The 27,737-nt window shown below is 42.6% G+C and overlaps 2 protein-coding genes across 6 annotated transcripts in view; one reads left to right on the top strand and one right to left on the bottom strand.

Moving 5' to 3' along the window:
• The first annotated feature begins 1,188 nt into the window (after positions 1-1,188).
• SHISA3 (shisa family member 3) lies at positions 1,189-6,336 on the top strand. The gene is made up of 2 exons (XM_082728154.1): positions 1,189-2,037; positions 4,720-6,336. Exons 1-2 carry the CDS (start codon positions 1,761-1,763, stop codon positions 5,157-5,159), a joined length of 717 nt encoding a protein of 238 aa, XP_082584280.1. The 5' UTR covers positions 1,189-1,760; the 3' UTR covers positions 5,160-6,336.
• Positions 6,337-12,306: 5,970 nt separating this feature from the next.
• ATP8A1 (ATPase phospholipid transporting 8A1) overlaps positions 12,307-27,737 on the bottom strand; it is a 234,741-nt gene continuing 219,310 nt past the window's right edge. For all 5 annotated transcript variants that reach the window (XM_082728770.1, XM_082728772.1, XM_082728768.1 and 2 more), the window contains 4 exons: positions 27,308-27,396; positions 26,491-26,583; positions 18,256-18,347; positions 12,307-17,070 (listed from right to left, as the gene is read on the bottom strand). In XM_082728770.1, coding sequence (XP_082584896.1) covers positions 16,973-17,070; positions 18,256-18,347; positions 26,491-26,583; positions 27,308-27,396 — 372 coding nt within the window. In that variant the 3' untranslated portion in view covers positions 12,307-16,972. The remainder of the gene's footprint in view (positions 17,071-18,255; positions 18,348-26,490; positions 26,584-27,307; positions 27,397-27,737) is intronic.

The raw sequence follows: 27,737 nt of genomic DNA, 5'->3' as shown, positions 1-27,737 counted from the left end.
CAGATTTAAAAAGAGAAACCGTTTTATTCAGAGTTTTAAAAAAACAAAACAAAACAAAACTCTGAACCGACCGGGGACCATGGGGAAGCTGCGGGCGTGGTAAATGCTTTTGATCGCACACTTTTTATTGCTGGTGCACAGCAAACTTTTGTCTCTTTTGTTTCACTCAACTTGCCAACATCTAAATCAGTGACACGGGCATTCAGAGTGTTTGACAAATAGGTTGAGATACGGGGAACATATTCACACACACACCAGTAAACGATGAGAGGAAGTTCAGGATGCAGTAAAAACAAATGCCCGAGTTTAGCCTGGGTTTCACATAACACCAGTTTCAGAAGGCACTTACGCCGATAAAGGAGCAGTGCCCCTGAAAATAGCACACAGGGGACACATCATTTAAATAAATGTGTTTCTTTGCCCGAACAGAAGTTCAGATCGGCTCAATTATCATTAATTTTGTTCTTTTATTTCCTTTGTGGGCGTGAACGAAGTCGTGCTCTTTGAGGGTTTTCGAGCTGCCCCCGGCTGGTGGAGGTGACCGGCGATTCCTCACCCCGCAGCCCGAAGGCTGGGGGCGGGGGGGGGGGGGCGGAGCGCCTGTGTGCGTCTGTCAGCGAAAACGTGCCGTTCCTCCTAGAAGTGGAAACTTTTAGGTGGAAAACTACGTGCAAAGGTTGCCGGCCCCTTAAAATCATAGTTCTGAACCTTTAGAACAGGTGTCCCAGGATCGAGTCCGGAATTGTGCAACAGGCGACACCAGATTCGACAGACCTCGGTCGTCGCGCCCGCTTTTTATTACATCCAGGCAAAGTACTGGCGCCTCTCTTCCCCCCACACCCGCGCGCCCTCGCGCGTGGATGGCCGCAGAAATTCCGCAGCCCTCGCCCTCGCTCGACCGGGATCCCTGGGCGGTGCGGGGGTCACGGTGTGTAGGGGGAGGGCCTGCTCCCCGCAGGTCTGGAGTCCAGTCCTGGGAGAGCGAGCGTGGTGGGCGGGGGGTGGGGGTGGAGGGGGTGTCCCGGGACGGCGGAGGGGGGCGCGCGAACCCGAGAGCCTCGGGGACCCGCAGCTCGCACGGCGCCCGCGGTGATTAGCTCCAGCGGCGCGACCCAGGAGGGCGGACTCTTTCTTAGCCCTCGCTGTCCCCCCCCCTCCCTCTTCCTTTTTAAAGGACGCCTTGCAGGCAGAGCTGTCAGCAGCCCCGAGGCCGTTTGTACTTGGCCGCGGCCAGGCCGACTCCTGTTCCCGTGACAGACAGGGGCGGGGGTGGAGGGGCCGCGGGTCCCGGGCGCCCGCACGCGGGGATCGCAAATTCTTCCTCCTTCGGGCTCCACTAGGGACCCGGCGACGGCCACGAGGAGGGGCGCTGGGCGGCGCGGGGGTCGCCAGCCCGGGACGCGATGGCTCCCTTGAGGAGTGGGGTGGGAGGCGGCCGAGGGTTCGGCGCGCCCTTCGCGCCCGCGGCACTATGAGACCCGCAAAGGGCGGCAGCAGCAGCCCCAGCAGCAGCGTCCGCCGGCGCCTCCCGCGGGCCCCCGCCCTCTCGCCCCCGCGCACCATGCAGACCCCCGGCCTGCCGAGCCCGCGGCGCAGCCCCTGCCGCCTCCCCGGCCCCCGCTAGCCGGCGCCAAGGGGGGGCCTCGGCCGCCGGGGGGCCAGCCGCCCGAGCCGCGCCCCGGGAGAGGCGGCACCGCTGCCGCCCAGCCCTTCGCTCTCCCGCTGCGTCCCCTCCTGGCCGCCCCGGGCGCCCAGCGGTGATGGGGGCGCTGCTGGCGCTCTGGCTCCTCCTGGGCTGGCTGCGCTGGAGCCCGGCGGGTGCTCAGCAGTCCGGAGAATACTGCCACGGCTGGGTGGACGTGCAGGGCAACTACCATGAGGGCTTCCAGTGCCCGGAGGACTTCGACACTCTGGACGCCACCATCTGCTGCGGCTCCTGCGCGCTGCGCTACTGCTGCGCCGCGGCCGACGCCAGGCTGGAGCAGGGAAGCTGCACCAACGACCGCGGCGAGCTGGAGCACCCCGGCATCACCGCGCGTAAGTGCCGGCCCTTGGCCCCCGCCCGACGCCCGCGGCCCGCGCGTGTCGGCCCGCGTGCGCTCCAGGCGGTCCCGGCTCCGCGCACGGCGGTGCGGCGAGGTGGGGACATCGAGGCGGAGCGGGTGGTCGCGTTTCGGGTCAGGCGCCCTAATTCCTTTGCAGTCCCGATTCACGCGGTCTCCGCGGGTCGGCCCCAGGAAAGTTTTCAAGGGACAGCGAGGACCGCAGGGCTTGCACCCGGTGGCCCTGGGCGAGACTGCTGGAGCTCCCGGGAGCGCGGGAGGTGAGGGAAGAGCTACGGGGACAGCTCCAGGTCGGGATGCGGTTTTTCCAGGGCGGTGGGGACACCCCACTGCGAACCCCGGTCACTCCAGGAGTTTCCGGATTGCCGGCGGCCAGAGACCGCAACTCGTGGGGAGCGCATCTGCAGCCCCATGGGGCCAAGGAACCTGATCCACGTTCCCCCCTTCCCCCCTTTTTTGGTGGATCTTTGGTAGCGTTCCTAAGCCTCTGCCTCGTTCTCCCGACTTCCTTTCATTTCTCTGCATCGAATTACCCTCTCTGGCCCACCCCCTATTGTCACGCCTTTCAGAAATGCCCAGGTCCTCGAGGTGGCGATTTAGAAACCAGGGTCGCAGGGGCTGCCCGCCCCCTATTCTCAGGTCGGAAAACATGGGTCAAATTTCCGCTCACTTCAGAGCGGAGTAAATCATGACCCCAGCGGAGGAACTTTACACCTCAGAAAGAAAGAAAGAAAGAAAGAAAGAAAGAAAGAAAGAAAGAAAGAAAGAAAAGAAAAAAAGCTTTCCACCTGAATGGGAACGTCAGGGAAACCCGTTAGAGCTTGAGGCGATGGTTTTTATGGCCGGGAAACCGGGGGGGGGGGGGGGGGGGGGGACGGGCGGAGCTAAGAGCGGGTGACACCCCAGAACTCCACAGCGAAGGTCTAGAGCGGTCAAGAGAAGGTCCCCGGGAAAGAGAATTAATGGTGCCCAGAGACCCCCTCCGCCCCAGCACCACCGGCCAAGAGAGTAATAACCCAGAGGAAAGGGGAGATTGCTCTGCCTTAGAACTCCATTCTGTTCTCTGGGAATTTGAGCGTCAAAACTCCCAATGTGGTGGGTTGGAGAAGTGGTTTCTGGAGAAAACATGCTCGGGGAAGGCAGGGACCGCGAAGGGGTCCTCGCCTGTTAAAAAAATGATACAGACTTCCCCTTGGCTTACTCCACTCATCCTCGGGGACACGGTTGCTCTGTGGAGTGTGTCAACGCACAGTCTGCAGTGGGGATACCTTCCTGATCCTCCCGGAATCCTCTTTGTTGCGGGGGTGGGGGGCCAGCAGGAAAGGGGGCCATCTCTGCACTCCCTGAGGTGGGATCCACCGAACTCAGGAACCTTGGCTTGTGGCTCTGTCCCTTGCCAGCTGTGTAACTTGGGCAAGTTACTTAACTGTTCTGGGCCTCCTCTCAACTCTCACATGGGCATATTCTCAGAGGAGTTGGATTGTGGATTGAGTGAGTGTCTGAATGCTTAGCACCCGGCCGCCGGCCAGCTAAGTGGTTAGTCAGTGGCTTTCCCCTGGCCTACTAAACATGGCGGAGGGAATGGGAGACGGAAGAGCTTAGGTCTAAGAACCCACAGAACCTCCGGGTTGATGGTCACCTGTCAGTCACTGCTCGTGTGTCTTTGGCAGGGTCAAGACCAAGCATGTTTCCACATCTGGAAAACAGAGCTTACCATGTCCTCCTTACAAGAGTCTCCACGGACTGGATTCAGATAATTCATAAGACAGAGTCAGGCACACAGTAAGGCCTTTGTCAACGCAGGTTTTCTTTCTTTTGCTTCAGCCCTGGAGGTTGCATCCAGGGGAGACACTGGGAGTGTCCCCAGGGAGTTGGGAGATGGGCTCAGGGGTGGGAAATTTGATGTCTGTCTTGCACAGAGAGAAGGAAATGGATCTGCTCTGAGGGGTGCTCTTTCAGAAAGCCACCAACACTAAGAACTGTCTCATGATCTAAGGTTCGGCCTGACCTTCCCAGAGTTTGGGGGGGGTGGGGTGGAGGTGAGGGGCAGAGGTGTGGCAGCCGGAGAGGGCATCCCAAATCCTTTCTGGGAAGAAGTATCCAGAGATGATACAATTCCCCATGCAATCACAGACACAGTTAAGGGGAGCCAACTACAGATTTCTTTACACCATCTTTCCTTAGTCTCATAATGGGGGTCTCACTTACAGGCTCAGTTCTCTTTGCTTAGATTGGAGATTCTTGGAAGGGAGAAGAATTTGCAGCCTCAGAGATGGGTCAGTGCCCTAAGAGCCCCACCGTGATAAAACTACCAAAAACCTGGATTTAAACCCAGAGTCGTGGTAACCAAACAACTCACCCTTCCCCTCCCTCCAGCGCTTGAACGGGAGGGTAGATTCTGTTCCTTCTGATTTCCAGATGTGCAATGTAATGGCTAATTGCTAACAGAGGCTCCAGTATCAGCTTGCTTCCTCCCCGCTAGGAGCAAGAACATTCTGCCATCTCACTTCCCACTTCAGAGATTACCAGTAACAAGCTGGAGAGCCTGGGCTGACAAGGGCGGCCACACCGAGCTGCTTACCTCCCACCCATGAGCTGCCTGGAGTCTGAGAGACTCTTGTCCAAACACCTGTGTCTGTCTGCTTTTACCTTTTAGAGCCTGTCTACGTTCCCTTCCTCATCGTTGGCTCCATCTTCATCGCCTTCATCATTTTGGGCTCCCTGGTGGCTGTTTATTGCTGCACCTGCTTGAGACCCAAGGAGCCCTCACAGCAGCCCATCCGCTTCTCCCTCCGCAGCTACCAGACAGAGACCCTGCCCATGATCTTGACCTCCACAAGCCTCAGGGCACCTTCCAGGCAGTCCAGCACGGCCACCAGCTCTAGCTCCACGGGGGGCTCTATCCGCAGATTCTCCTTTGCCAGAGCAGAGCCAGGCTGCCTGGTGCCCTCATCGCCCCCCCCTTACACCACAGGCCACCAAATCCACCTGACTCAGCCATCCGGTTTCCTGGTGTCACCCCAATACTTCACCTACCCGCTCCAGCAGGAGCCCCCGCTGCCCGGGAAGAGCTGTCCGGACTTCAGTTCCAGCTGACAGGCCACAGAGATAAATCCAGCCTTCAGGACAACCGGGAAGACAGGTGGAGGGTTGTCGCCATGGCCACAAGGACTTCTGAGGGATTTCCCTTGAACCCAGCAATGTCCCGGAGGAATGTGCTAGGAAAATACAGCGCCTTCTTAGTCCTACGCTTCCCGGCTCCGATCACAGGATGGGTGTGTTACAGAATTGCTTTCTGGCTTGCAAATCATGGTGATTATTACGTTTCAGTTTGCGCTACTTTTATTCAAAATAGGGAGCTGCTCGACTTTAAAGTTGCAAATTGGCTGAAGATGTGTTACTGGACAGCTCAGCTATACTGTTTAGAAAAGGCTTATGTGTTCTTTTTTTCAACCTAAGTTGTTTAGTGAGTCATAATACACATCTATACATCAACAAGCAAAGAAAAACACCTGATGGTAATTATTGAAAGTTCTTTTAAAAAAAAAATTAACAAATCAGCAACCTGAGGGGACAGCTGAACAACCTATTTATGATTCGGGGAGCAACTTAACCATGAATAACATTAGCATTGTGAGAAAAGTTACTTTTTAAATTAATAACTAAATTTTGTTTAAAATATAAGTGTTTTTTTTTTCCCGGAATATAAGATTTCCATAATCGCACAAGGAGTTTAAAGTTTTAAATATTTACCAGGAAATTCATTGTAACACAGATCTTATGTAAAAGCATTTCCCCACCCACCTGAGGGAATATTTATTGCAGACTTTTTGTTCAGCAACATTTAGTGTTTAAATGAAAGTTGGACGGTTGAGTCTTAAAACCTTTATTTGTAAAATGAGTTATGTACAAATGTAAAGATTTGTAACTTAATGTATTTACCACATTGACGGTACTAATTATTTAGTAGTCACACTGAAATTTTTTATGTTAATAACTGTGGAGTTCAGAGCCCAGCTGTTGGTCACAATCACCTAAAGTTGTGTATCTTAATTGCCGCTGAATTCCATGTCTGATGATGACCCGTTTGGGCATATATCCTGCTGGGTTAGACTAAATAAAATACTTTATGTTTTTTGTGAAACCCATTTGAAATTTTAGATCAAAGCACTTCATTTTATCTTCTTAATGATACTCTCTGCTATTCAATAAAAGGAAATGTATTTACTTAGCACTTCATATTTTGAAATTAAAAAAAAAATCCTACACTGGTTTTGAATTCCATTCAGAAGCTCTTTTCTGTATCAAAGTTTGTGAAAAGCAGGGAGGGAAGTGAAATTTTATAGATTTAAACATTGGAACATTTCTACTAAGAGTCTGGATTTCTGGCTTCTTGGGACATTCAGAAGATGGGGCACAGAGGGTCCTGGGCTGCCCTGGGGTCAGGCTGGCCCTTTTTAGACCAGGAGCTTGCCATTCACCAGCCTCCTGCCTGGTCTCCCCAATCTGCCCCAGTTGCCTCAATTTTGTAACATACCTGGCCCCTGTGGGTGTTGTTTGGGAACCCAGGTTTAAAGTAATTTGTGCTACCACATGTCACCCTCAAGAGCTCTTTTCATTTTCGTTTTTATTTTATTTTTTAAATACAAACCTACATTTATTTATTTATTTTGTATTTTAAGTAAGCTCCAAAGCCCAATGTGGGGCTTGAAATCAGGACCCCGATATTAAGAGTCACATGCTCTACCAACTGAGCCAGCCGGGCGTCCCTCAATAGTCTTTTTAAAATAAGGCTACTTAGAGGTAGAATTCTGATCGAAGAGACTGGTCATGTGTCCTTGCCACTTTGCATTCTAGATGAGGAACAAGTCTGAAGATAACTGTGCCTTTGCCAGTCTGATGGCAGAGGAGCTCTGACTTCAAGTCCTGTTTTTTCCCATGGCTAAGGGAAAAATAGGGAGCTGCTCGATTTTAAAGTTGCAAATTGGCTGAAGATGTGTTACTGGACGGCTCAGCTATCCACACTCACCAAGATAAGTAAGGGATGAAACCAAGAAAGGGAGGGAGAGAGGAGAGAAAGGCAAGAGGAAAGCTTCACAGGAGAAGGATACACATTTCTGAGCTTGCTCGAAGCACTCTCCCATGTCATTAGACTGGTTTTATTTGTGTTTGTTATGTACCTCTCCTTTGATATTTTTAAGGTTAATCTCTACTGGACTCTTGTGAGCCAAATACTATTCTAAATACATATTTTTAAAGATTTATTTATTTGTTTTAGAGAGTGAGAGAACATGGTGGGGAGGGACAGAGGGAGAGGGAGAGTCTTAAGCAGACTCTGTGGGGCTGAGTGCGGAGCTCGATCTCAAGACCCTGAGATCATGACCTGAGCTGAAAACAAGAATTGGATGCTTAACTGACTGCGTCACGCAGGCGTCCCAAAAAAAAAAAAAAACTACTGTAAATATTTACATGCACTGACTCATTTTCTCTCCCAAACAACTGCAAACAGGGAGGTATTTCAATTCTTATCTTACAGACTTGGAGGAATGAAGTAACTTGCCCAAAGTCCCATAGCTTGTCAGTACTGGAGCTGTGTGCAAAACTAGATGCCAACAGCGAGGGGACACCTGCCCTGAGGTTTTGACCTTTCTGTGCATGAAATCCAGTGCGTAGTAAAGCATGAAGCCTAGTTCCTCTCTCTACAGGAGTGATTATCAACTCTGTTGGGCCCAATAAGGTCTCCTTAGAACAAATACTTTGTGCCATCCCTTTAGTCGTAAATGAAATTTATAGGTAATATTACCTCCTACAGATATGATTTAAAAAATCAATGCAATGGCTTAATGGTAAGTAGAAAGGAGAAAGAAAAGGAAAATAATTTATTTCAAAATGTCACAGCTCCAATAGACCTAATAAAGGTCTCAGATTTGAACCTCTAAACAGAATCACCAAGATGTGACAGCTCCAAATCTAGACCGATGTAGGTTTGCAAGACTGACAGCCCAACCATCCTAATTGCATGGCGGCCATTAATGTGATTTTCCCCCCAAACAAGGCAAGGTCTGATCTCCTTTTGATTTTCACAGTAGTTATAAATCTGGAAGATTCAGTGTATATTAAGCATTGCAAAAGATACTTTATAGGTAAAATGGGATTAGGTGTTTTCCACCTAAAGGAAAGGTGGGAAATTTCAAAGTCTTTGTTGGGTGGACCATCCTATGCATTGTTGGATTCCTTTTAAAACTGAGTCCCAACCACTGAATACCCACGGCACATCAGCCCCCTAGCCCGGCCACTGTGGTGCCATAGATGGGCGCACACCATTTCACACTGTCCTCTAGAGGGCAGAGCTATCTCCACTGAAAACCATCTAGTTGGTCAGATTTCTCTAGTGGCCGTACTTTTATTTGCCATCTCTTTGGGAAGCGGTTCCATTAGGCAAAATAATGCTAAGGAATTCAGAAAGTTCACATCTGCACCCCCCTCTTCCTTAGCCAGGTGCTCCAAGCAATTGAGTTAACGGGCAATAAGTTGTTCGAAATTAGGGAGATGTTGTGTCTTCCTTGTAACATGGCACTCAGTGACATGGAATCAAACCGTAGCCCCACCTACTTGTTGACGTAGAGCGCATGTCTTTGGACTTCTCTCTGAAGATATGTAGTTTGTAATACTTACAAACCCGGGGTAATTCGGTCATCCTGCTGATTGCCAGAAATTGTCCTCTCGGCAAGCATTTATTAAACACCACCTAAGGAGGCAACGTGCTAGAAGTTGGGAGTACGAAGATGAACAAAATGCAGGTCTGTTTTAAGAAGCCTCTATGTCCATGGTCTCTGACATGGCTACCAGTCCCAGTGATGAGGGGGTTACAGATGCTCTGTGAGAGAAGTGCGTTATCTTTCCTGCTTTCCAGGAGCTCAGTCCTGTGGAGGAAAATGAACCTGCGAACCAACTCTTAGAATTTCTTCTGGTACGTGCAATGACAGGGGACATAAGGGCTGCCCTGTAACACATCACTCATCTGCAGGATTGTGTTGGACCCAAAATTGGACCCTAGCCTCCGGATGAATGGGATGTGAGTGAGAAAGACGGTGTAGATGAGGAAGAGACCAGAGCTGGGAAGGAGGGGAAGACCGTATTAAGCAAAATAAAGAACGGGTGGAATGGCCCAGATGCCCCCACCAGCATAAATAAACAAGGAACAATCTGGAAACTAGACAAAGAATTCAAAAGAGTGAGGGTGGAGAGATGGGCAGGGTCCGTCTCCGAGATCTTGAAAACCATGGTGGTGGGAATACATCAAATGCAAGGAAGCACCTTGAAGGCTTCCATGAGGGAAAGCAAGTTGATCACATCTCCATTTTAGAAAGTTTAGAGAACAAGGGTCATGTCAAATCACCTGCAATTTCCAAAGAGAGGCTTGCCGCAGCTTGCCAAGACACCAAAATATGGGCAGAAATTTGGCTGATTAATGCTTTATGACTTTTGCAAAGAATTCGAGTCCTAATATCCTAAAATCACAATTATTTTGAAGAACAGAAGTTCTACACTTTGAAAGGTACTTATGCAAAAGACAGCTGCCATTTACTGAGGACCCTGTGTGGCTTTATAAATCCTAACATTTAATCTCCACAAGCCTGAAGTAGGTTGTCATCCCGCCTGTTTTGCAGATGAAGTCAAAGCAGAAAGGTTAAATGCTGTGCCCAAGGCCAGACACTAATAGCAAGATTCGAACCCTGGCAGGCTGTTTTGAAATTCTACATTCTTTATGACATATAACTTACTATACGCTCGCTCTCCCCTGCACCCCTTCCCCTGAATGTAATTTCTAGAATTTCTAGAAGGCCTAATTTCTCAGGAAAAAACCAGCCAAGCTACTTTTCAGGAAATCTTCTGGGGAAAAAGTGACTAATATCGTACATATCCTATGGATAGAAGGGATTGTAACAGTCAGGAGAGTTTGTGCTACAGAATGAAATGCAGAATAATATAAAGTCTGAATAGAAATATTAGATGACTAATGTTTTCCCCTTTGCACATGAGAAACTCAGGAGCGCAAGTGACCTAGCAAGCAGGATTTCGGAATCATAGCCCCTGGTTTAGTTTTCTGGCTCTGTCGCTTATTGTAAGCTGAGTGACTCTGGGCCACTTTCTTATCTTCACTGTGTCTCGGTTTCCTCATTTGTAAAATGCAGATATTAATGGCACCTTATTGCTGAGGGTTGTCTTGAGAAATAAGTTAGAGTCACTGTCTCCAATCACTCAGATTCTCGTGGAGAGGGAGCTGTGTCGTAAGTTTACAATAAATAATAGAAAGCAGATCATCTACCCTAGAACAGAAACAAAAGGCTAAGTACCGGGGGAGGGCAGATGTAACTGTTGATATTGGAATGCAGGGAACAGGGGAAATGGCCCATGGTTTGACGGACTGAGTCCATGAAAATCCATGGCCCCCTTTGATCCCCGGCCAACTTCCCCTTGCTGCCAGGAGTAGAGAGCTCTCCCACCCCAAGGGGTATTCATGACCTGTACATTTATTATCTGCTTTAGAAAAACGTATTTAGGGGCGCCTGGGTGGCTCAGTGGGTTAAAACCTCTTCCTTTGGCTCAGGTCATGATCCCCGGCTCCTGGGATCGAGCCCCGCATCGGGCTCTCTGCTCGGCAGGGAGCCTGCTTCCTCCTCTCTCTCTCTGCCTGCCTCTCTGCCTACTTATGATCTCTGTCTGTCAAATAAATAAATAAAATTTAAAAAAAAAAGTATTCAATAAATTTGCCTTAGAATGATTATTCATTTCAAGCCAACACTTTTAATTGTCCAAATGGGTAGATTGTTCCCTTTTATTTTCTCCACCTATTTACTTATTCCTGTTATTATTATTAGTTACATCATGTAGTGGAGAATTTGCCGTATTGACTTAAATCCATAAGCAATTTTCTAAAATGAGATAAAAAGGTTCCTGAAAGTATATACAACCACAATTATGAATTTGATTCATTTCATTGGGTTGGGATCAATTGACCTCTGCATAACCTAAAGAAACTTCTTTAACGTATGTTCAGGGAAAACAAGAATTTAAAGATGTATTAAACTATTAAGGGAACAAACTGTTGACACATTTCGACATGTATATGGCTATTGCAAAGTTGCAATTAAACATTAGTTACCATTGCAATGAGGCTGACAGAAGATTCTTATTTGAAATGCTAGATACATGGTTCTCATTTGAAATAAAAACAATGGGAAAATGTAATCCAATAATTTTTACTAGCCCATTAGTGAAATTATCCAGGTTAGGAAGGTCTTTCCTCATTAAAATGCATGGCTCTGTGTTGCCAAAATAGAAGCTGAGGTTAGAGACGCAATAGGCATAAAAAACCAAATGTGCAATGGGGTTGACATACTGAATTTGTGAGAATGCATTTCAAGTGTGCTGCTCCCTTCAGCATTTCAGTAAGATTAGAAACATCTGAAGCCTGGGCGTCAGTAATAAGGGGGAGTGGAGATGAATGTGCAAGTCCTTGGATGTAATCCCCCAGGTAACTCTTCTGTACACCTGGTTCACTGTGGTTTTGCCTGGGAGACCCACACCCAATCAGCGTCCCTGGAAAAGACTGTGGGAAAGGATATGGGGCCCCAGACAGCGAGGCACATGCTGCCGCTCGCTCGCAAGGAAAGCCAGCAGCTTCTCAAACTGCTTGCCCAGTGCTGCCTCTCTCTCAACTAATCCCATTCTAGCAGCTTCAGTTGCTTCTCTTTTGCCAAACAATGCTTAGTTTTGACGAGGCCATTAGCCTCATTTCCAAGGTTTCTCGTGCTTTTGGCTCACACGACAATTTTAATATAAAATTTTTGGATTGCTTCCTTCAAATGTTACTGGCTGCACTTGTCCACTTTCTCAAGAACTTAAAATTTGGTGGGTTTGGAAAACTTAGGAAAACCATCCGATGGGAAAGGAGGGAGCCAGGAATTAGCTGTTGATTTTCTGGCTGATTTAAATATGTCATGAGGCTTTTCTGATTGAAGAATCAAAATACAGGAATTTCATTTAAAAAAAAAATTGGGGGGGGGAGGCAAATTAATTAACCAAACTAGACTCCAGGAAGGGCTATGTTCTACATCATGGGGGAGGTCAGCAAAATGTTCAAATGCTAGGATATAGCTTCTTAGACTATAATTATAGTGGCTTTGAAGGTTTCATAAAGCAACCTAGTTTCTAAAACCAGCAATTAAAACTGCAACAATTTCTTTATGTAATGGTACAGTTTATTTCATTTTTAACAACGAGAGGACAAAATGTTTAAAATTTGCAGTTGAAAACATGCACATTCACAAAAGGCCAATGACACATAACACTGCAGAGAACTGAATATTACTCAACCTTAATAACTATTTATAAAACACAGTGCATTGAACATCGAGATCAACAAACCTGAGAAAACTATAATCACAGATTCAACACTGTCCACTCATGCAGCTTCACGATTTCGACAGCAGTTTCAGCAGGAATGGAGTTTCATGGAGCTGAAAATACTATTTTATCTTTAACGCAAACTTCAATTTTTTCCATAGTAGCTGCCTTCTGAGGCTGCCTTTTTTTTTTTTGAACTTAATAAACTTGAAAATGTGAAAAATGAAGCTTGAAGTAGCTAAACAAACGACAGACAGTATTTACTGCATTTATGGCTTCTAGTCTAGAACCATGAAACACAAAAATATTTATTTTTTAATATTCTGCTCACGTTTTTGCAAGAGCAGATTTACGTATGGAAAGTTGCTGTTCATTCAAAGTAAGCACGTATGAAATCTAGCTCTTTTTCCTACTTACAGGAGATTTATTTGCTGAGAAGTTTTGCGAGCTTTATTAAGAAAAGTTCTTAGAGGCAAGCTAAACAAAAGTTGCAATTAAATTTGTTCAAATTTGTTTGTAAAATAATTTACTTATTTAAAAAAAAAAGTGATGCAGAGAGCCAATTAATTTGTCCACCGAATATTAAATTCCAGGTAGGCCATGATAGAATTTTATAAGGCAGAAATAAACATCAAGATTTATAGCAGTAGCCATGCATTGGCCTAGGCCACTTTAAATATTAATTCATGCAAACCATAAACCTATCAGAAACACAGCTGCTTTCATACAGAAAATAAATCAAGGCGAAAAATGGAAAACATTTATTTCCTTTCCTTCAAAGTTTAAGTTACATTCCATTTTAACAGCCACTGAAGGTTAATTAAAATGCAGCAAAGTATAACAGAGTCTCACAAGTGACTTCAGTTATTTTAATGCGAGAAAAATCAGATTATGATCTCTTAGAGAAGGGTTATAGAAATGTTCATCATTAAAAAGCATTTATTAGGCACCGAGCTGCATGGTATTACATGAATTTACAAAAAGAATTCCACAGATCTGGTCCACGTGATGTGAATGGGGTGGGTGTTTTCTCGATAAATTTTATAAATGGTTATTTATAAGATTATATATAGACTTATTTGATAAAATAAGTTTTAGAACCAAGAACTGTCATAGGGAAACTGCACAAAAATATACACTGATGATCATTTAGCATGGTAATAATTAGGACATTGTTACAAATAATTTAAAAACTACAAATGTACAATCTATTACTTTTAGACTAGCATTCATTTCCTGAAAGAACGTTTCAAATGACAAGTTATCAGTGATGTACAGTGCACACAATGCAGAACAGGTTATCATGTGAGGTTCATATTTGTTATTTAGAATGCTAAACTGCAAAATTAAAATGTAAAACGTAATAATCAGAATAAGTGATGATTTCTGGAATTCACTTTCCCCCTGAACATTAAGAGGAATTACTGACTCCGTTCAATGACTATATAATTCATGTAAATGAATAATATTATTGAATAAGAGTACACGTTCACCTGACTTGATTAGAAAAAGGTTTTCCATTAACTTTGCAACACTGCTGAATCAGGCTCACGTCAGACACCGAATGGGGTGTAGGAGAGTAGGCAGCACATAGATCATTTTAAATTTGCTACATTCCTGAGAAACACCCTTCTCCTGCTAACAATTTCTGCCAAATAGCATCTTTCTGGGTGTGAGCCACCAGTATATTTTTATATGTATATAGAAAACATTTAGAAAGTTCATGCTCAATATCACTGTGTACGATTCAACATTAAGGAAGCAACTCCCAGCTTTTCAATGTTAAATGAACGAGGGTTTTTCTGCTGTAAGTAGTATTTTCTGAATTGTAAACATTGTAAAGCAAGACGGTGTTAGCATTTGCCAAAGTCCCTCTAAGGGGCTTTTGAATTGAAGAGTATGTGTCCTTTATTTCAGAAAATACAATTTAAAAGTCACTTCAGCTGTTTTAATCTTGGTAAAACTGTTACATTCTTCCCCCTCTTTGGAAGGTTAAAAATTCAGAGGTTTTCTCTAACACTATAAAATCACTGCGACTGCGAGGGTGTGTTTTAAGTTTTACCAAGGAGGTCACTCCCTGCTGCCCAGCATCCTCTCTCACCCAAGAAGCAAAGGAATTGACTTAATAATTAAAAAAATAGGACTACGGGACAATAAAGACTTAACTTAGTCATATTTCAGACCACGGTCTCACACATGAATTAACCATGGGTATTCTACTCACGTTGAAGAGCTCCATAGAAACAATCTGTGTTTTAAGATAAATATAAAACTTTTTATTATTATTATTATTTTTAAGCCAGAAGATTCTGTTCTAATATAGTCATCATATTTTGATATTGAAATTTGGGAGAAGGATGCCGCTGATGAGGTGGAGGCCAAGGGAAGCATCTCTTGTCTGTAGCCTCGATAAAGTGTTTCTCCAGAGGGATGGACCTCATTCTTGTGATCTGTGTGGTTTGACCCTGACTATCACCACAGGGAGGCCCAGGAAAGTCGCTCCGAACATCCCTTCAGTAGAAAAGAATCTGTGACTTCTGAGTTTTGAAGATGGTCTTAGACCCTTACACCTGTGGTCTTTCTAGGTGTTTCGATTCGCAATTTTCTTAACCTGAACCCCAGATGGGAACGGTCTAGGAAGTGAACTGTGTCAACTCCTTGCCCCCTTTAGAATTATGTATGTTATAACCTCTCTCCTTTCTAGAAAATGGGGGAGGCACACTTGTAACTAAATAACTAAAAATACAGAGAAGGAAATGACATATCACCTAATTTTAAATCTAGATGAAGAAAAATGGTAAAAAAATGTGAAAATTTTCAACTTAAGCAGTGACTTGGAAAATCACCTCTCCTTGCAATTCTAGTTGACTTTTTTTTTTTTTTTAAAAAGAGTAAGTTCTACCTATTTTGCTGGTAAGTCCACATAAAGGCAAACAGGCTTCTGAATAAAAGGCAAAAAGTTTGCTTCAATCTCTGAAGTGTATCTGAAAACTAGAATTCCTTTTTTTTTTTTTTTTAATGAAAGCATCATTTAAAAAAGAGCATAGAAAACTGGTTGTGGTTTTTAAACAGCCCCTTCACCATTGATTGTTGGTAGCAAAACAGGCATTTTTCAGGAGATGACTTGGAAATGCTAAAAAAAATTAAACTGAACATACATTTAAAAACATAGTAACAAAATCTACTTGTAATGAAGAGTGTCTCTGACCATAAAGTTATAGGCTTGAGTAAAATAGCTGTTTTTAAAAGGGGGAATATGTACTCCTTATTTGTCCCAATTAGCAGTGTGTGACTAATTTGGGGGAGCTCTTGACAAGCAAGCTGTGAAGTAATTCTCAGGTTTAAGTACAGGGTGGTTACCAGAACACAGGGTGTGCTATGTACGGCAGTGAGCATCTCTAGCAGGAACTGGTAGAAAGAACCCAAACACAGGACAAAAGCTGAGCCTATGTACATTACAAAAGCCCATGCATTTATCCGACAGTGGTATTCCAAACATCTCCACAGAAGCACTGGGGAGCTCACATAAATATCTAAGCATAGTTTTCTTGAGAGAGAAAACATTAAGATAAAATGACAGCACTCAATCTTCTGCAGAAGCCAGATTTTTAGAAAAATCTAAATGATGAGGACGAGAACCCCTCATCAGAAATGACAGAGACATACATATGGTTTAAAAATCAGTATCATAATGACAGAGTCCCATAGCCACATGTGCCTTCCAACGTGAACAAGTAAACAAGACAAACAACAAATAAGCATTTGTAAGGCCAAAGGTGCAACACCACGGGTTTTAGTAGCAAATGCCTTGAAATACTCATTTTTGCAAATCACTCTTATATTTGAAAAGTCAAGCATGCAGATCTTACAGCATAACTGGAGGTAAACTTTCTCTTAAATTTCTGGGCAAATGGCTACTGAATGATAAATACACTTACTGAACGTCTTTGGCAAACATTTCTCGAGACAATTTTTGACACAAACACTTGTTAATGTCTTGTTTAGAAATTTTGCTCAGGAAGGTGAGTCAGTTTCTTAGAGAAGAGTGCTGGTTTTTTTTTTTCCCCAGCATATTTGAAATCTAAGTCTGGATATCAAGAGTCCCTATAAATTATTACCACTTTAGAGTTTTCTCGTGGTTGGTCACCTTATGGTATAGCCAATAAATCCCATTAGTTAGTTACAGCCCCAGAGTAGCGGCCTAAGAGTACTGACCGAGTCTCAGTTGAAGAAAGCATTCTGGCAAGATATAAGGTCATTTTCAATTTCTGCTTACAAAGACTTAGCAAATACTTTAAAAAATCTGAAAGAGATGGTGTTCCAGTAGAGTTGCACAGTGCTTATGTCTAATATACACGAATCTGACGGTCGATCAAGGAGATGAGCTCAGATCCACTTTCGCCTTCCGGGACCAGACTGGAATTGGTCAGCAGGTCCGGTAAGACCCGGGAACTCCCCTTTCGAGTCTCAGTAGCCCCCGCCTCGCTGCGCCTGTCCCATCACCACTCCTCAGGTCTCTGCTTTGTGGTATCGTATGCTCGAATCACCTCAGACTGTGACACGATTCCATTCTCATCTTGTGAGAAAGCATACCCATCTGTAAGTTACAGATAAAACAGAAAGGATCATGGTCAGGTCACTGGAAATCTGTTATTCTGAGTGCAAAGGACTCATTTTCTAACTTAGGGCCCCTCTATGGCCCTCCTGCCTTCAAAAGCAGGCGTGAAGACACTTGTTTTTATGTCTGGAAAAGATGCCGATTCAACGGCACCACGAAGAGTGCGCTGACCGCAGGCTGTCAGCTGACATTCTCTGAACTCTGCCCCCCATGAATGAGCAGGTGTTCTCAACACCCCCCTACCCCCGCCGCATCTCAAATCTGAGCCATCCACTTTTTGTTCCTGGCATTTGTGGGGGGGAGAGGGGTGTCTAGTCTAGCAGGCACATATACTTCCATCCAGACCAGAGGCATGAGACGGAATAATAAAAGTGAGAAGGAGGCAGAGATAAACACCCTCACAGCCAGTACTGGAAAAGTCTTTATCTTTGGTACAACACTGTCCTTGGCTCTCTGCGTCTACAGATAAATTCCTTCATGCCCCAGCATGGCTGGGGACAAGCAATGACCCCCACAGGGGTCACATCTTTAGAAAAGCCCTCTTGAAGCATAAAAGGCAAAAGCATTAAACACGAGTATATATAAATGAAAATAAATTACATGTGGAAACAACATGAAACAAAAGATATATTACTAACACAAATACATTTACTACAGGGCTTTATATATTATATTCTTTTTTAGATCCTTGAAATGTTAAGAGGGCCTGATACCTAATAATTTCTTACAACTCGAAATATTCATAAATATTTTTGAAGTGGGGGAAATATATGTTTCACAGTGCTGTCCGAAAACTGAAAAAAACCCTTGCAAAGTTATTCAAGTCAAAAAAATAACAATACAGAGGGAGCTTTTAAGAGTTAAGATTTATTTCACTAGCTCTTTTTAAGATTTAAGGAAGCAAGGGGCATGTGGAAATATTATTTCTTCGAGTGAAAGCAGCAAGATTTGAAAATGCTTTGTCTTGTCTGCTGTAAGTGAGATGGCTGTGGTCAAAGGTTTCTCTGAACACCAGTTATTTATGTAATGGGTCAAAAAGAAGCAAAACGGGTAAAAGGTATTAAGTTTAAATAGTTAAATATTCCTGCAGTCAAAATGCAGCTCTCGTAAATGCTAGGCAGAACGGCAGAGAATTTATTTATGAATCCGAACTCAGATACTTACGGAGCAGGTTTTGTTGTAATGATTCTGACCGGTACAAGTTCACATGGTTCTTCTTAAAGACGTTCTTGAGTAGTTGTGCCCTTTCCGTGAGGCTGCCGAGCAGGTGCAAATGTGTGAAATGAATTATCAACTCGGCAGAGACCCCACCGTGCCCACAGGACCACCAGAGTGAGTTCGACTTAAACAAAAGATTGCTTGAGAAGTCTGGAGTCTAGGGTTTCTTTTTACCCCACTTTCTCAGAGGGCAAATGAGATTTAAAGTAGTTAGATGCTCTCAAGGCCAGTTTTTCCCATAGCTAAGGAGAGTTTTGTTCCCAATAATCCAGCCCAAAGATTTCCCCACCCACCCCCAGTTATCTTGAAGTCAAATGGGGATACAGACCCTGTACAATATGGTTAACAAGAAATACAAAGTCGGCCGTCAGGGTTATTAACTTCTAAAATCCTGGTTGACTTACTGAGTGCAGTCTAAGCATAGTATTTTTGGAATCACAGAAATTATTACCATAGATCTTCGTCCTACTTTGTACATATTTTTGTGTAAAATAATAACTTTTTAGTTATGTAAAGAAATCCTCAAAATTACACAAAAAAGAAATTTCATAGACTTTTTCACTAGAAAAGTTCCATTACCACTCCAATATGGTATGAAATGTGCTCCTTAATGTTATTAAAAAAAAAAAAGAAAGAAAGAAACCAAAACCCTATTTCCAGAAAATACTAGGTAAAATGATATGGAAAAATATTTATTTTTCAATAGACATTTAGAATAATCTCCACAGAAACAAATCCATGTAATTAATTATGTAACTTCTAAAAGCACACTGCAAGAAATAATGCATCTGTTTTTTTCCACTGCACGTAGAATGATGTCTCCCACAGTAGGAAGCCAATTATTTGTCAAATAAATGAATTCAAGCAGTAATTGTGAAATGCACTTTAAACATCACCAGTCCTCCCAATCATGCCATTTCTCTAGTGGTTGATTTCTAGAACTTTGCTTTGATATCAAAGAACATAATAAGCATAAAGAGCTACTAAGTAACCCACATGTGTTACAGCAAATGTTTATGCAATTTTGTTTTAATCACTGGAATGGACTCAGTTGAAAAATTTCCTTCTTGTGTTTTTCCCACTATAAAAGTTTTAGTTAAATTGTTCTAAGTTATGTCAGTTCTGTATTTTGCCAAATTTTTTGAAATCCTGAAATGGAACCATTTTTATCATATACAAGTAATAAAAATAAAAGGATCCTCTGCAGAAGGAACTCGGAATTACACAAACATTCAGGCTTTTGCTGAAGTAAAATATTTAGAAATGTTGACATTTCTACTTATCTTCGACACATATTTTTTAAAGTCTAGGGATGTTAACGGGTGTTTAGTAGACATAGTTCATTGTCACTGAGAATTAGCTACGTTAAGGCAACAAAGCTAATTAATCTAAAACTCCAGTGGCTTTGCAAATAGTCGTAAACCTTGTTTTTGCCAGTGAAATAAACAGATACGGGGAGTGAGAAGGGACCATTTTTAGAGACGCTTTTCTTGCTCTATTCCTAAAATGATCTAACATTGCAGACCTGGGGACCCCAAGGAACTCTAAAATCTGTAACTGCTTTGAGGAAATCGGCAGCTTTAGCAGCAGGTGGTCTGATTTTGTTAGCAGAGCATTGGGATGGGGTGCTGGGAAGTCTCTGGTGTGTACGATGGAAATGACCACAGACATCTAGAGGATGGCAATGTATCATTATGTAGCTTCTTCTTCCCCAGATACATTTTCCAGGTTTCAGGCTGGCCTTGCTACATGCATAATACTTTAATATTATAGCATTCAATGTTAAGAAGGGGGACGTGAGAATTTTATCTTTCATATTATGAAACTTACATGTATAAGATAATGCAGGTCTGTTTTGTAATGGTTCATATGAGGCTATCCTTTTATTCAGCTGTTACATCTAGGTCATGTCTAGTGTTCAAAAAAAAAAAAAAAAGCAATAAGAAAGCTTCTTTCTTGGAAAAGGAGCGCAGTACTGGGGACAGAGAAAGGGCTTTGGAGTCTTAACTCTAATTCTGAGTCTGTTACTTATTAGCTGGGTCGCCTCAGGCAAACCTTTCTTGGTCCTCTCACATCCACAGGAGAAGGAAAACCCCTAACCACCCCCACCCTTCCCCTGCCAATGGTGGGATTCGGGGAATTGTATGGCTTCTACCATAGTGACTGACACTTAGGAAGGAAGCACTCAATGACTGCTAGTCCTTCCTGTCTTTACCCCTCCCCCAGCTCGCAAGGAATTGATCATATAAAAAAATCAACGAGAACAGAGATCATCCCAAAACAGGAGATACCTTTGTGAGGATTCTTTCTGATACCTTGGCTTAGAGTCAACATCAGCTCCACACAAGATGTCTTTTGCTGCGTATGAGTTTTAATTTCCAATGCCCCCACTCCATTCCCTGGTATGAAAACTACTAGGTTTCTGTTGTTTTTTCCCTTGAGCTATGCTGAACCTCTTGCTTTAGTGTTCATAGGGCAGAGTCCCTCCTATGAAATAGAAATGCCATTCACAGGAGGGTGCTTAATAAATAATAAGTGATGGTGATTGTATTTCTCTAGCCTTATCCTACCTTTTGGGAACTGCTCATCATTTCAGAATTACATAGTTCTAGGTCCTTGATATTTATAGGTACTGCTGTTTCTCTCAAGTCACATTACATAGTATATTGGGAACATGTTAACCTTAATAGACATGTTAGAAGTTCAGTTTTTCTTGAATAGCTTAACACTGGGACAAGAAGGAAAAGACTTTAAAGAACCTTCTCATTAAAACCCCACCATAATCACGACTCTTAGTCAGTAGTGTTAATTTTGTGTGGACTTTCATTTACATACCAAGCTGTGCAAGGTCTAAATTTGTTCAATGCAGTAATGAAAGTACCACCTAAATACTGTTACCTTATTTCCAAGCCCACTAAAATGTTTCAACTTAGATATTTTGGTAACAGTAAGGTATTGTAATGTTTTAAAATAATAATTTTATTAATTATTTAATAATTAAATTAATAATTTAAAATAATTAATTTTAATGTTTTAAAATAATAATTCTATTTAGAAATAATAAGTATAGGTAAAAACCCATTTACTGTCCTAGAACATATTGTCTAAAGGCATTTTCAGTTATTTTTGAAGAGTGATAAATTTGCAATTGTTTTGGTGTTGGGTTGGCAAGCTATTCTGGTGGAGTCATTAAAATAGATCTCCAGAAAGTAAGGGTAAAGTTCTATTTAGTAATGGCTGCTGAATTTTTGCTGGCATATGTCTACAGTGATATATAAAAAATCATGACTCTCTTCCTATTTGCCTATCTGTAAAATGCAGTGTTTCCCAAACGCATGAAAGACATCCAGAGGTAACTGTCTTGTCTCCCATGAGCCCAGTGTCTACAGTTCCTTATTTTAAAGCATTAGGTTTTTGAATTCACTTTTGTTTTTGCTATTGTTTTGTTTTAGAAAAGGTAAGATATTATAATTTATAGATGTAATGCCCTCCCAATGAGATCCAAGAGGACTATATTCCAAAAAATTTATATTTCTGCTATGAAGTATATGTTTACATTATAGAAAACATAAACACTATGAATGCCTTTATATTTATAGAACAAATGGTTTAGGTTTTTTCCCCAGCAAATGTTTGCTATAAACCTATGGGAAAAAAAAAATTGAATTTCTTAAGTTTTTTTTTTTTTTTTTCATTTTGAAATTGTAAATGCTATGCTCCCTAGTATTGGAGCCTATCCACAAAAACAGGGTTTCATACCATATGAGGTGTTTTCTTTTCTTTTTTTTTTTTTAATTTAAATTCAATTAGCCAACATACAGTACCTCATTAGTTTTAGATGTGGTTTTCAACAATTCATCAGTTGCCTATACACCCAGTGCTGTGATGTGATGAGCACTGGGTGTTATATAAGTTGTTTTCTTAGCCAAAAATAGTAAGCCATCGCTACACAAAGATCAGAAGTAAGGCTTGCATTTATTGTCCCAATATTTAGACTTAAACTGATTTCTATCATAACCCAAGGTTCAAAAAGAAAATATACTGTACTTAGGTGATGAAATACATTCCCCCCTCCCCCAATTTCAGTATAAAATTGGAATAAATGTATCGAATTCACTGGATAATATGGTGAGTGATATACTATTTCTAAGACTTTTAATCAAAATGTTGCAGTTTTGCACATCAGTAAACATGAGAAATAAATGGTTATAAATGCTAGTCTGGACACAGTGCTTACAAGTCCGAATTTCTCTGACACAATGCTCAGAGGAGATTGAAAAAAATGAGGGACGATCAATTTACAAGACTGCATTGTTCTATGATGAAGTAAACCAGGGTTACTCTGGACATGGCTCATTTGGGAAGTGTAACCTATATAATTCTATGCTCTTGTGTATTGTATTTTTATTTAACTATCCATGGGTCAGTCACCTCTTTACCACCCACTATTCAGCCATCCTTTCAGCCACTCATTCATTCATTCATTCATTCATTCCTCAGTTCATTCTCTGGACCCTTCAATCACTCATTTGACAAATATTTATCAAGTGCTACTGTGTTCCTGGGTCTGTGCTAGGTGTTGGGTTGCAGGTAAGACTAAAAAGGAGGCCTCTCTTTCAAGGTGCTCACATCTAGTATGATGTGTTTGTTTATAAACACACCATAATACAATGCAGTAAGTATAATTATAGAAACATAAAGAGCTCAGATAGCAGAATGGGAATTAATGTTATCTCAGAAAAGGTAAGGTGATGCACCTGAGTTGAGGTGGAATTGGACTGCCCCATCTATGGGGGGGGGGATATCAGCTTCTTGACAAGGGAGCAGCATGTGCAAAGACTGGGAGGCAGAAAATAACATGATATTTTGGAACTAAAATAAGTCTGATATCACTTGACTACACAGAAATCACAATTACTTCCTCTTTGAAAATATAGATAAGATTAGCTACCTTTTTTGAAATTTTACATCAATCTCATTCTCCAAGTCTCCTAAAATAATCCTGGAAGTGGGGTGCCTGGCTGGCTCAACTGGTAGAGCATGCGACTCTTGATCTTCTTGGGGTTGTGAGTTCGAGCCCCATGCTGGGTATAGAGATTACTTAAAAATAAAGTCTTGAAGGAAAACAATCCTGGCAGTAAAATCAATCTGACAATAAAACCAATCTGACAATTCCCAACTGCTCTAGGATGTCACTGTTTCGCATGAAGGCTTTTCCAATGAGTTGCTGTTTTTCTTCCTTTACAGATCCCTTCTCTTCCCTCCCCCTCCGGCCATCATCCAGCAGGAAGGCACTGTGGTCACCATCCTTCTGGTTGTGGATGGGCAGCAACAGCAACACGGGGTAAGTGTTATACCGCGGGTTTCCATCTGTGGCCTTAAGCTAAGAGCTAACGCATTTCTGAGTTCTTGAGAAAAGCTGTACAGCTATTTTAGGCAAATAAGGCAACAGCAGGAAATTTGTCTGATGCACTTGCTATGGAAAAGCTGGTCATTTATGGTGGAATCCACTATATTCCTTTCAGGCTCTCTCTCTCTATCTTTTTAAGTAATCTCTATACCCAACATGGAATTCGAACTCACAACCTGGAGATCAAGAGCTGCATGTTCTACCTACTGAGACAACCAGGGGCCACTCTCATTCAATCATTCATTTATTGTTATTTTTTAAAATATTACTGTATCTATTTTTTTTAAATTAACATCTACTGTATTATTTGTTTCAAGGGTACAGGTCTATGATTCATCAGTCTTACACAATTCACAGCCTCCCCATAGCACATACCCTCCCCAATGTCCATCACCCAGTCACCCCACACTTCCCACCCCACTCCGCTCCAGCAACCCTCAGCTTGTTTCCTGCAATTAAGGGTCTCTTATGATTAGTCCCCCTCTCTGGTTTCGTCTTGTTTCGTTTATCTCTCCATTCCCCTATGATTCTCTGTCTCGTTTCTCAAATTCCTCATATAAGTGAGATCATATGATATCTGTCTTTCTCTGATTGACTTATTTCGTTTAGCATCATACCCTCTAGTTCCATCCAAGTCATTGCAAATGGCAAGATTTCATTTTTGATGGCTGCATAATATTCCATTGTGTGTGTGTGTGTGTGTGTGTGTGTGTGTGTGTGTGTGTGTACCACATCTTCTTTATCCAACCATCTGTTGATGGGCATCTAGGCTCTTTCCATAGTTTGGATATTGTGGACATTGCTGCTATAAACATTGGGGTGCACGTGCCCTTTCAGATCACTACGTTTGTATCTTTAGGGTAAATACCCAGTAGTGTGATTGCTGGTCATAGGGTAGCTCTATTTTCAACTTTTTGAGGACCCTCCATACTGTTTTACAGAGTGTTTATTCATTTACTTTTTAAAGACTTATTTATTTGAGAGCTCGGAGTGAGAGTAGGAGGAGGGGACTCCCCCCTAAGCAGGGAGCCCTGATGCTGGGCTTGATTCCATGACCTTGAGATCATGACCTGAGCCAAAATCAAGAGTGAGATGCTTAATCAACTGAGCCACCCAGGTGCCTGACTTTTTTTTTTTTTTTTTAATTGGTGGGGAATACCTTCATCACAGAATTATTGAATCTTTAGGACCAAGAGGTCACTACACCACAACCTCAGTGTGGGTTTAGGAATCACTGAAATCACCTATAATATACGAAAAACCAGGAGAACCAAACATCACATGTGGGGCCTAAGTAAGGTTTATGAACATACTTACAAATATAAGGAATTGACTTCTAAGGGTATTAATAGTAATAGTAATAGTTCTTTCCCTAATAGTTGTCAGTAAATGGTTTTATTCACAAGTTTGTAAGCTAGAAACCTAGCACATCCTTTTTATAGCTAGAGTGAAAGAGAGAAAAATTGACTGAGGGACACTTGGGCCAGACAATGGACCTGGCGTAGACGTTTCGGTGAAGGGACAGAGTTGAGGGGAAGGTAGAGGGAGAAGAATTCTCATAACTTTGAAAGTAGGTGTTATCATTTCCATCCTACACACAGGGGCACCGACAGACAGTGGTTAAGAACTCTGTCAGGCTGGTGGAGGCTGTTTTTGCTGCTGTCTCCAAGGGGCTCTGGAAGGTGCTCTGTGACTTCTGACTGAGAACTTACTCTAAGTCCCAGTTTATTCAACTGGAATGAATGGGGTGACTAACTTGCACAGGACTGTTTCTGGGAGTCCCACGCAACAGCGTAGATGGCGGGATACGTGCATCACCTACATGTAGTGAGCTCTCGATGCACAATGGGCTCTGCCCTTTACGGGAGGGGCACGGACTGGTGTGTGAGTGACCGGTGGCCCCCCCCCCCCCGGCCTCAGGCAACTGAGGAAGGCTGGAAGCCAAGGTCTCAGCTTGAGTTCCTGGTCTGAGACTCACTGAACTGTGTCAGACCGAGTAACAATAGCAAATCGTGATGACAGTGACAGATACGGGAGCAAAGCATTTCCTCTGGTGTAGACAAAACCTGAGCTCATGGTAGTGTGACTGAAACTGGTATTATCTTCCCAACTGTGTTCTGTCATAGACTGTGTTCAAACACTTTTAATTTCTTTCCCACAATGCTTTGTGAATGTGGTCAATTTGATTAGGTTTCTGACCCTGCTTTTATTGGGGGGAGGGTGGTAGTGAGCTAGGGACTTGGAAGACGTAATTCACCTCATAGGAGACACATGCCCAGGTCAGCTCCGAATACGTGCTAAGTGTTACTGTTGTGCACGGGGCTCTAGATCAAGCTCTGATTTTCACTGTTATTTTATTACGGCTACTGTTTCAAGCTGAAAGACTTTTTTCCTCTTTCATTTGAATAATACAATAATATTTGTGACAACCATTTATTTAAAGCTCATTAAGAACAAGACACCAAGATACCAGCTTTATCGATTATATCTTATTTAATTCTAAAAACTAGCCACAGGAGGTATTATTATCCCCATTTTATAGATAAGAACACCGAGCCTCAAGAGCGCTGAGCGACTGGGCTAAGGTCACGACATAGCTTAGTAGCTTTGTGAATGACAGATTGGATTTGAATCCACAACTCTCTGATTCTAGAATAGGTCATCCACCCTGCCAGCTCCATGTTAAGTGATAAACATTTAAGTTTTAGCCCTTATTTCTAACCCTAGTAAAACACAGAGTTCACTTGGGAAAGAACAAAAAAGTATTTTACCTTTTTCCCAGCACAACTGCCCCTGGGTCTTGGGACTTCGCTTCCAGCTCCTGAACTTCGTCTACTAACGTTTTAAAAGCAGTCCTCCTGATCCTGGGGGGAGGGGTAGGGGGGTTCGCACGTAAATCTTTGTGTGAAGACATGACACTTTACAAAATCAGGTTGTTATGGTGCTGCTAGGTACAATAGTAACCAGAGAATGGGCAATCATTTTTCAATAGAATTCACAAAATTACAGTAATTTTGAGCATTATATAATTATAGAAACAAGTCTTAAAAGGCATGCTTTAGTTTTACAATATTAAAACTCTCATAGTTGTTAAATAAGCATCATGTAATTAACTTTAATGATATCTTTTTTTTTTTTGTGGGAAGAGGTAACATTTCAAAACTGACAATCTTTGAGAAGAATTTGTAAAGTTTTAGTTTCTTTCATGCTATAGTGCATATAGGCTCTGAAACAGGCAGGCAAAAACCTTTACCCCCCACCCCCTCAACTCTTGTTTATCAATAAAACAAATACTTGTTTTGAGATAACAAAATTTTTTTCTATCTTGAATGGAATTTTGAAGCTGATTTCTAAGAATGTACTCTCTAATATTAATTGAAACTACTTGCTTTCCTTCTCATTGTCTTTAGACTAATTTCCTAAATCTTCAATCACTCATTTCTTCTTTATTTACATATGCATAATTAATTAACATTAGTAATTCCTACTTGGTAAACTGTACATTCTCGACCTGATGTTACAACTGGAGAAGTCTGAGGAGTAACATGCATCTGTATTTTGATGTATATAACTGAGTACTATACTTACACCTTGTACACCACATCAAGAAGCAAAGATGCCACCGGGATAAACAACAGGCCCATCCAGAAGACGCCAGAACTAAACAACATGGCAGCCTGAGTAAATGATCAGAAACAACACTGCACTGTTTAATAACCAAGACATACATCATTCATGTTCAGTTTTATATGATTTTAAGTAAAATAATTAAAACTCACTCTGCAAGAGGATATACAATGACTTTAAATCCAACCTTGTGCACAATTTGGAATTAAAAGCCAAATGTGTTAAAACGTGTCTTTACTACATTTATTTCCCACGCCCCCCCCCCCTTAAGCAGCTAATACAGCAAGGTTTTATCATGTGCCAAATCTTTTCATACTTTGATGTGAGATTTTTATTCCTGTGGTCAGTTCACGGAGTAATAAACGTTGACCTTCTCTTACAATTTAGAATA

Source organism: Mustela nivalis (assembly GCF_964662115.1).
Source record: "Mustela nivalis genome assembly, chromosome: 4".
NCBI classification, from domain to species: Eukaryota; Metazoa; Chordata; class Mammalia; order Carnivora; family Mustelidae; genus Mustela; species Mustela nivalis.
This window is presented reverse-complemented; position numbering and strand designations above follow the sequence as displayed.

Coding starts and splice junctions, on each gene's coding strand:
- SHISA3 (XM_082728154.1), top strand. CDS start 1,761: ATGGGGGCGCTGCTGGCGCTCTGGCTCCTCCTGGGCTGGCTGCGCTGG. Junction 2,038..4,719: donor GCACCCCGGCATCACCGCGC/GTAAGTGCCGGC, acceptor TTTACCTTTTAG/AGCCTGTCTACGTTCCCTTC.